The sequence below is a fragment of the Penaeus monodon genome, chromosome 11 (assembly GCF_015228065.2).
Source record: "Penaeus monodon isolate SGIC_2016 chromosome 11, NSTDA_Pmon_1, whole genome shotgun sequence".
Lineage (NCBI taxonomy): Eukaryota > Metazoa > Arthropoda > Malacostraca > Decapoda > Penaeidae > Penaeus > Penaeus monodon.
Genome location: NC_051396.1, coordinates 25,218,411 through 25,228,415, shown reverse-complemented (window position 1 = coordinate 25,228,415; position 10,005 = coordinate 25,218,411). Strand labels below are relative to the sequence as shown.

The 10,005-nt window shown below is 33.3% G+C and overlaps 1 protein-coding gene across 1 annotated transcript; it reads right to left on the bottom strand.

Moving 5' to 3' along the window:
* Positions 1–1,548: 1,548 nt before the first annotated feature.
* On the bottom strand, positions 1,549–9,921 carry LOC119578860. Its single transcript, XM_037926513.1, has 11 exons — positions 9,822–9,921; positions 7,087–8,137; positions 6,595–6,831; positions 5,891–6,061; positions 5,650–5,753; positions 5,331–5,489; positions 4,995–5,105; positions 4,431–4,581; positions 4,029–4,193; positions 3,491–3,679; positions 1,549–3,303 (listed from the first exon to the last, which is right to left on the bottom strand). Exons 2-11 carry the CDS (start codon positions 8,111–8,113, stop codon positions 3,146–3,148), a joined length of 2,472 nt encoding a protein of 823 aa, XP_037782441.1. The 5' UTR covers positions 8,114–8,137; positions 9,822–9,921; the 3' UTR covers positions 1,549–3,145.
* Positions 9,922–10,005: the final 84 nt, after the last annotated feature.

Genomic DNA, 10,005 nt, shown 5'->3' with positions numbered 1-10,005 from the left:
GTGTGTGTGTGTGTGTGTGTGTGTGTGTGTGGGTGTGTGTGTGTGTGCGCGCGCGCGTATGTGCGTGTGTGTCATGTTTTCCCCTATTAGAAAGTCTAGTTTATTATCTAAAGGCTAATAATCCAAGTACCAAATATATGGAAAAAATTAACACCTCTTGTTATCAAAAGCAAAATACCTCATCATAAACCCGATATGAAAATTAGAATAGTGTATTCATAGTACAAACAGTGTGTGTATATATTTGTATATATACACATAGAGTATACTGTACACAAGGTGTCCTGTAAGTGAAGTCAGATATTTTTGACATAAAAGAAATGTGATTCTGAGGAGTTTAGTGCCACAGCTGCAATTTAGTTTATTTGTATTTTTTTAAATGTAAATTATGGAAAATTACAGTATATTCAAATGGTAAATCACACAATTAATAGCCCATGTAGTTCACCAATACAGAATACAAGAGGACAGTATGGGTATAAAAGGCAAGATATATGAAATAAGAAGTAACTTTTATGTTGTATTAGCTGTATCTTCACTTTCCTGCCTTCACTCTGCCATTACTAGCTTAAACCGTTTGGAATTTTTAACCCCTAAATTGGGGCCTAGAGTTGCGAGGTGACCCTCTCAGATGGCCAATATTCTATCATCCTCACATAAAAAAAAAAATGTTATGCCACTTGCCTTTTAAGGGTCAAAATCCTGCTCATGCCTACAGTAATCTGAAAGAGTTATATGTTGTACAGAAGATTTTGTACTCAGAATCCCATATTTCTTCACTTCAACAAATATCTGCTGTGGCTCCTAAGACACCCTTTATAAAATATGCTATACATGCATATATACACACTACCTAATATAAAAATTTTGTGCAAAGAGATCTTTCTCATTTGCTAAATGCCTTTATTTGACACAGTACTATTTATATATAAAAAAACAGACTAGACAAAGTGAAGTCAGAAATTATTTCTATTATATGAAGAAATATTTAGTATTAATAATAAGTTTTATTGTCATTTAAGGTGGTAAACTATAAATATATTCATCTAAATGACATATATCAGACTGAAGTAAAACAAAGAATTATATAAACAAATGATAGTTAAAAAAAAAAAAAAATTGAATAGAAAATTGTGTAAATATAGTTATCAATTATGGCTTAATAATTAATATATTCCATTTTCTATATTTCAAAAATGCTCCATAAGAAAGAAATAAGCATATGGACTAGAAATATTAATCACTACATTAGTAACTTTTAGATATACAATATAGTTATATTCTTAGCAGTTTAAATCCTGACTATCCCATAACATGATATATCTGAGGTATATATAATAACCTAGCTCTTTTATCTAAAGCATATTACCATATAAGCAGCAAAAGTCAATAAGTAGGAAGATCTAAAAATATTTTTAAAAGTTCTAATACCAGATTGAATAAAGAATAAGATTATTGCTTAAACCGAGTATTGTGTTCAGTATATATCTGAAGAAAAGGGTCTCTCATGGGCTGAAGTCAAAATAGGCATGAAATTTAACCTTCAACTTCATGATTATCATATTTATTTGACTTTCTCCAGGGACCATTACGATCATCATATCAATTTAACTGATCCATGAAATCATAATACAAATTTCTCTATTTTTGGTTTGTGATCAAAACATATAATCTTTACTTTTTCTCTTTGGTTTTCACCTATAGATATCCATATTTTAGAAATATATAAACACAGTATTGTGAAAATGACGGAGAAAACACCAATTCTCTATTTCTTTATTCTTTTTCATTGTTTCTCCTATCTTTATATATTCATTTAATCAGTTATTAAACTTTGTTTTTTCTTTTCTTTTTGCTTACTTTCCTTCCTTACATATCATCCAGTTCACTCAATTTTTCTTTCTACCTCCCTTTGTTCCCTTTCATATATTATTTCTTGACTTTTCTTCTTTGTAATATATTTTTACTTCCCTATTTCCTCCTTTTTATTCTTTAATTTCTTTCTCCTTTCTCACTTCCCATAATTTTTATAACTTATATGTATAATAATTATTGTACAAGAAGACTGTCAAAAATCCAAATAACTGCTTTATGGTGTTTCTTCCTGTCATATTATGATTATAACATAAAACAAATATCCTGACGAATAAAGGAAAATGTATAGATTTCCCTAACAATATATCAAACATCTCTTACATTCAATTACTTGTGGAAAAAAAAATGTTGAATAAAATAAAAGCAATATAATCATTAGCTTATTAACAACTTAGGGAATCTAAGCATTTTTTCCTTTTACCACATATTTCCACATCTGCACAAAATGTATTGCCTATATGACTTTTTTTTCTATAAACTATATTTTCTGTGTTCCCTTGTGTAGCAGTGTTACTAGATAATACTGGTCCTAATTTACATCCCTATGTTCTAAAGCATATTTGAAAACAATTTATTAAATGTCTGCAAAAAATCAAATTTCAATACTAAACTGTGTGGCTGATAACAAACTAAAGTTATGAAAATACTGGTACACTGAACCTGTTGTTGCATTCTAATTTTAAAGCTAGTAAAAAAATTATAGAGTTTAAAATTCAACAATACAACAAAGTAATCCTAACCTATCCATCTGATGGAATATCACTGTATATTAAATGACCAACCATGTAATACTCACCTATGAGCCATAAAGTGCAGGTTTGCACTAAGGCCAGTTCATTCATGAGCATTTACTATATATTTGTGCATTGCTGTAAAATCAATTACATTGATTTTATTTACTAAATACATTTAAGTTAGTAAGAGCTCATGGTGATAAATATGACTAGTATTCTTACAACTTATTATGGCATTCTAACTAATGCATATTCTTGTAGGTAATGAGTTTATTAATGATGCTCAAATGATGTAACATTAATGAATTATTAATTTGGGAAAGCTTTGCTAATAGCTAAACTTTTGCTCAAGATATATATGCATGATGCATGAAGTTTGTACCAAGAGTGCATGAATGAGGGAAAAAATTGTTTAGAAAAGAATAAGTTCAAGAGATAATTGAAGAACAGATTAATATCCTTTCCAACATCACATGTAACAGCCAGGGGATTGGGAAATTGCATAATCATCTGATCACAAACACTATTAACACCTCTTAGTATGGCCAAGAACAACAAGCACCCATTTTGACACACACTGAGGATGCTGGCCGAGCCCTGAGTGACAGCCACAGTTGCTGATTTGGTACATACATTTCTGCCGGGATGTCATCATTATCTGTGCTAAGCTTGACTTCTTTATCATGTTTTCGACCTGTACGGGAATGTGAATTTTTATGTAGATTTTTTTATTTAAAAACATCCAAAGAAACATTATCTGTTATCAAATAAAATTCTGATTTGATATATTTATCCTACATCATGCGTGTCAAAATGACACAAAGGCTACAAAAATAATCTGCATGGAAAATTGTCACCCAAACTTTATAAATTTCTCTTACCAGCAGTAATGGGGCCCATAGGTACAACTTGATTTTGGGATGTGTATCCTACGACTAGAGGAGGCTGTCTCATGAGCAACCTAGCCACACCTTCACACTCTCGTAGCACATCAACAGCCAACACCTGTGTTCGAGCTTCTGGTGCTAAGCCAGGGTATTTCTGTAACCATTCAGCTAAGGCATGGAAATCTGAAACAGAACACATTGAGTCCTATGTGTATTTTCTTTGAATTAGAACTTTGTCACACAGTTGATGTTTTCTGACTCCCTGTTCACAATATTTGTAATGCAATAATATTTTATGTAAATATAAGTACCACACCTGTAAAAGAAAAGAAATGAGTGATCATCATCAGTGATTACAACACTGATTATATATACAGATCTTATCACGAAAATAAAAAATGCAGTTATTCCATGCACATCAGAGAGCAGAAAATAAGTAGAATTTAAATAAAATGATAAACCAATTGCCCGTAACTTACAAACATTATGTACTACAACAACTACTGCAAAAAAAAATAGGATAAATATCTACCTTTTAAAAGTTGCTGAGCTCCCCATAGGGAAAATTTTATTTTTTGAACACGGACATGTTCCAGCCATGCATAGCAAACAACCTTCAAAACAGTAGCTCCAGCTCGACGTTGTAAAACCACTCCTAGCTTTGAAACAGCATCCAAAACTGGCTCTAACACAGCATCTGCAAATTAGATCTCTCTTTTAAATGATCACAATTCATTCCTCTTCTGAGTACACAATTTCTTAGATACATAATCTTTCAGTGATACAGCCACTTTACCAAAATCTCAATACTGGCTTATCTAAAGATTACAAATTTGAATTATCTTAAATGAAATTATGACTCATTAAAGCTTCATTAATCACAGTGTGGTCAAATCCCAAGCAAGTATACCAAAAGCATATAACAAAAACCTACTGATATACTCATAAACATAGTAGTGTGGTTCATGTGGGATCCGCCCTATCCCTCGCCAAATACGAGGATGTGGCATAGAATTCTGTAGCTGGGCTAGGCTCACTGTGCGGCAGACAGCACTAACAGCTCCTACAGTCTCCTGTTCATAGTCCTGGGGAAAGAATGCTTGGTTTCTCACTGTTTCTTAAGAATGTTGTAAAAAAAAATGTGATGCAGCTTACTATTTTGCTACTAACAAGATCCTCAAATCAAAGTTCAGTATTACTGATAAATGAAAATCATATTGCTTCTCTCATCAACAAAGGTTTTCTTACTTTCATAACTTTGTTTCTTAGTTTGTCATAATTCTGCATTGTTATACATGACTTTTTATGTCAATCTCTACTGTATACATCAAGTTTTTTCCAAAGACAAGTACTTGAATATTTGTTTTGAGGAGAAATATGATCATCAAAGAAGTTTTTGACTAAAGAATGCAACAGCAAAAAATACTCACCAATATGAAAACGTCCCATGACTATTGACTACTGTCAAAGACAAGATTCCTTTACCACATGTTCTTACCTTCACACTATCAACCAACTTATCCAACATCACAACAAGCTTGTCTCTTGACATGGCATACAAAAGACGTGCAAAGTCATCGGTTTTAATGAGATTGTCTCTCTCTTGTACCTATTAAGAGAGAAGAAGAGAGATGAATCTAAGATGGTTAATTCCCTAATAATCTTCAAGTTAACTAATTACCATATATGATAATATGCTAAATCTCACTATGTAATTCATAACAAGATCTACTCTGAAAGACATAAGCCTTAGGATGTATTAAAAACAAATTCAAAATAAAACAAAGTATCTTTAACAAGAGATAACAAAGTGAGTTGCTGTAATGTAATTTACCCGAAGCAACTTAAGTTCCTCAATGATCCTGGGTAGGTCCGCCTGTGTAAGAAGGTAATACGGTGCTGTGTTCCAAGTGTGCAACAGGTAGCTTGCTCGAAGTCTAAGCCATGAAAGAGTTGAAGATACAACTGCTCCAAGTCTAAGGATAAGGCCAACCTAAAGAATGCAAAAAATATGAATAAAAAGTAAACTATGAAGAGGGGGAAAAAAATAAGAATTAGATGGAGTATATCTACTACAAGTATTTATCTTTGATAATTAATTAATATTAACTCACCAGTACTCTATCAACAAGAAATGCAATGAAGCACCTTACCTCATCTCCAACAGGCCAATCTTTGGGCTCTTTTTCAACTTCTGCTCTCTCAATCTCATTAATTTCCCACACTAGCAGCTGCACCACATCACCAATGCCATCTCCTATAAAGAAATATCACACAATACAGAAATACAATCAAACCTATAAGAGACTTCATAAAGTTAACCTCAATATTACTTCTTATCATCTTTAATAATCCAAAATAATCTATACAGCAATTCACTACATGAAATCTTACCACCTATTGTAGAATAATTTCCATCTAAAAGCTTATAGGGCTCAGGACTTGATCGAGCATAAGTCCCAATACCACGGACCATATTCCGGTCAATGAATGAAGTTGTTGCTAAATGTCGACATTCGTCAACTATTCCTTCACAACTTGTGTAACAAGATTCTGGTATAAGGCCTGGAAAGAAAGTTGCTATAATTATAAATTCAACAAAAAGTTTAAATTCCTTTTGGTTACAAACTACATTCTAGCTCATAAATCTACGGAAAGTTGACACTTAAGGAAACTACAGATGGTGTATGTTACTTACCCACTACGTATCATTATATATTTGAATCAACAATCTCTTTCATGCATGTGTATCACATTATATCTTGTTTTATGTATTACAAATAATACCACTGTCAAATGATTTATATAACTTCAGTACTTAAAATAATATGTATATTTATATAAGACTTAAAAATTTGAAAATGATGAAAAACTCTGTTTCCTTGCCTAAAGTCACAAATGAAATTAGCTTATGATGGTAGGTTTCTCCTTTGTTGTTCTGTTGCATACTAATGAAATAATCATCACATGTGATATAGTGCTAAACAAAATACTAAAATCTTGTGCTACAATGATAACAAAACCCAATAAAGAGCAAATCTCTATTACAACAAAACTGAAAGGACTGAAATGAACAAGGTAAATATAAAGTTACTTACATTTATTGCAGTATTGTTGGAAGATACCAAGTAATTGAAACAACTGAAGAGGTGTGAGCAAAGCTGGTGGAGGGAAGGGTGGAGGTCTTCCTGCTGGAGGGACCCATAAAACAAGTTCCTCCACAAATTCTGAACCTTCACCCCATACTCTCTCCACATAGTAGGTCTCAATTCTATTTCTAGCAGCTTTAGTGAGGCGTTTCTCTCCAGATTTGCTCTGCTTGACCATTCCTTTCACTGATAAAATTCAGCAAGAAAATTATACATTACAAAAAACAGAAGCCTTTCCATGCAAAAAAAAAAAAAAAAAGATATGAGCAAATTACTGTGTGCCAACTTTGCTCTTACTTGCAGTATTCTGCAGTAACATAATAATGACATAAAATTGAAACAAATCATCATGTAAGATTGAACTAATGACTTGGCTCATCTAATACACTGGTAAAATTGAAACAAATCATCACATAAGATTAAACTAATGACTTGGCTCACCTAATACACCTGTAGTTTTGGTAAACTTGTCTACAAGCTGTTCTAATAATTCAGTGTTGGTTTTTATAAGTGTATTCACTTTTGTACAGTTCAAAGGTGTATTGCAATCTCCAGCATCGTTTGCAGGTAAGTAGTCTGTTCCGGGAAAGTCATCTCCAAACTCCATTCGAAGGGCCATATCAAGTTTCCGCTGATTTAGCTTGTTCTCATCTTCTTCCTTGGCTATGGCATCTTCAAATATATCACCATTCAGCAAACCCGATTTTGCACTAAAACTTATAGGTTTCCAGGGCAACATCGTTCCATTTTCAGGAGGCATCTTAAACTCTGACATAAAAGTATCTGCTATGCACTTAGTGACTTGTGGTGCCCTCTCTCGACCAACTATCTGTAGTATCTTAGAAGCTGTGATTTGTTTCAAGCACGATAATGGAGGAATTAAATTTTCAGGCATTACTAGTCTATAAAGTGTAGCATCATTTTCTTCCTCATCTTCATCTTCATATTCATCTTCCTCTTTTTCTGGAATGTTTCTCTTGAGTTCAATGAGGACTTCATTATATGCAGCTATTGTATTAAAGATTCCAGCATCCCCTAGATTTTCTGAATTTTCATTAAAATTTCCAGCTATGATTTTCAATTGAGCCTTTATCATACTTTCTACAGAATAAAGTATCGTATCTCGTTGCACACACACCTGAGAATGTTTTTCTACTACTCTATTAAACTGAATTTCACAATATTTACTACTATTTTTGGATAATTCTTTGAACTGCTTTTCCATTTCCAGAAAATTTGCCGCATAATCCTGCAGGCCAATAACCACTTTTCTAAAAGCTGTTTCATGCCTAGTTAAAAATTTTGATCTTAAACCTGAAGTCTTTATGTCTCCCTTGAGCTGTGCATGTTCAGCTCTCACTCCATGATGTATTCTCCGTATTGCCTTTACCAAGATACGGGTCACCTTGTGGAAGTGTCCCCATTCCGTGCAGAACTTCTTGCACTCAGCATTCGCATCTTCCATCATCCTTCCTGGCTTTCTTATCTTTCTCTATAGAGTAAAGAGATTCTGTTAAGTTTGGTCAGTACAAAAATAAATAAAGTCAGAGGGAATATACTGATATCAGTAACATTATTTTGCTAAATATGTCAAAAAACATCCTACTGAACTTTTCAGTTATGTTATAACTAAAATTCACAGTCCTTCATTTGAAGTACTATGAAACATCATTAGCCTTTGTGTAATTCATATATACAGTAAAAGAAAATTGTCTATATGTCTCTATTTCTAGCAGCTTTACTGAAGCATTTCTCTACAAATTTGCTCTGCTTGATGTCCATGAATATTATGAAATACAAAGAACAAGTCTCCTTAAATATTTGTTTACTGATTTTGGTAATACTGTTAACTCCACTCTTTATCAAAATTATGTTTGATGCACACGTGTACACCAGATGAAAACACCAGTACCATACAACAGCTTGTGTACACTTTCAAGTTATTGGCAACAATCGAGACTTAGCAATCCTCAGTATGGCTAGCTTTGAGCACCTCATGATGACAGCAGGTCTATGTTTATTCAACAAAAATAGTAAGAAAGACAAGAGTCTTAACCCCTACAATGCAGATGATGTGACCATCATATGAAAAAATTTGGCTATCATGGGAAAATTTGGCTATGGGCCAGGGTGATGCCTTCGTGAGCATTTCAACTGAAGGCCTGGGAGACAGGAATGACTTGCCACAAGTACACAAAGCATTTGGGGAGTAATTAGACTCATTTGATAGTCAAGAAGGGGCTTTTGCATTATTTCCATCAATAAACCCATGAGCCATGACTGGAAGAGTGCTGGCTCCAGGAAGAATGCTATTTCAGGATCCTGTTCCTGGCTGCCATGACTGGCAGTGTAGGTTGTAATACAGAAAATTAAATATATAAAAAAAATAATAATAATAATGAAAAAAATAAAATAATAATAAATAAAATGCACTTAACAAAATGTTACTTATTGATATTACTGTTTCACTATATTACAGACTACTTAGAGAATTAGAGAGAGAGAGAGAGAGAGAGAGAGAGAGAGAGAGAGAGAGAGAGAGAGAGAGAGAGAGAGAGAGAGAGAGAGAGAGAGAGAGAGAGAGAGAGAAAGAGAGAGAGAGAGAGAGAGAGAGAGAGAGAGAGAGAGAGAGAGAGAGAGAGTGTGTGTGTTATTTTTTCTCTTTTCATCTAATTTTAAGGATAAATTTATTCCCCATAATGGTATGATGACTTATTTTGTAATCATCAATCTGAAAGCATATAGAAGAGTAAGAGGTTTGGATGCAGTGATAAAATATACACTAACCCTCACATTGCCAGACAGGAAATGGCAGGGTAATAGTCTGTTTACACTGTGAATAATTGTAGGGTTTAATGCCCATTTAAATAGGCTGCCTGTCAACAGCTCATATGCATTCACATTTTGAAATAATACAACTGTTTGTTATATCAGTACAAGTTGAATATTACTGAGAAATAAGTATCAAACACAATGTCATGCACTAGTAAACACTGCTTTATGTTACCACACAGACTGCAGTCTATGGTAGTGCTACCTTGATCCTTCCATTTCCAACTATTTTAACTGCTCGGAAAATGTACCAAATCGGAGGTGTTCTCGCCGACGGGAGTAAGGCATATTATTTCCTTAAAGATAGGTTTAATATGATTTAAAAGTAGTGCTAAGAAACAAACCTTTGGCTATAAAACATGTTTTTAACTGTCTCTGATCAGTCTGTGTTGTCGACACATTGTTGTTTACATGGCAGAAGCCACGGCGGTTACCATAGCAACGATACGTTTGGAAATAAAAGTAGATAGATATAACATCATCTTGTTTTTAATAAACTTCTTATGATAGAGCAAAACAAAACCAAAT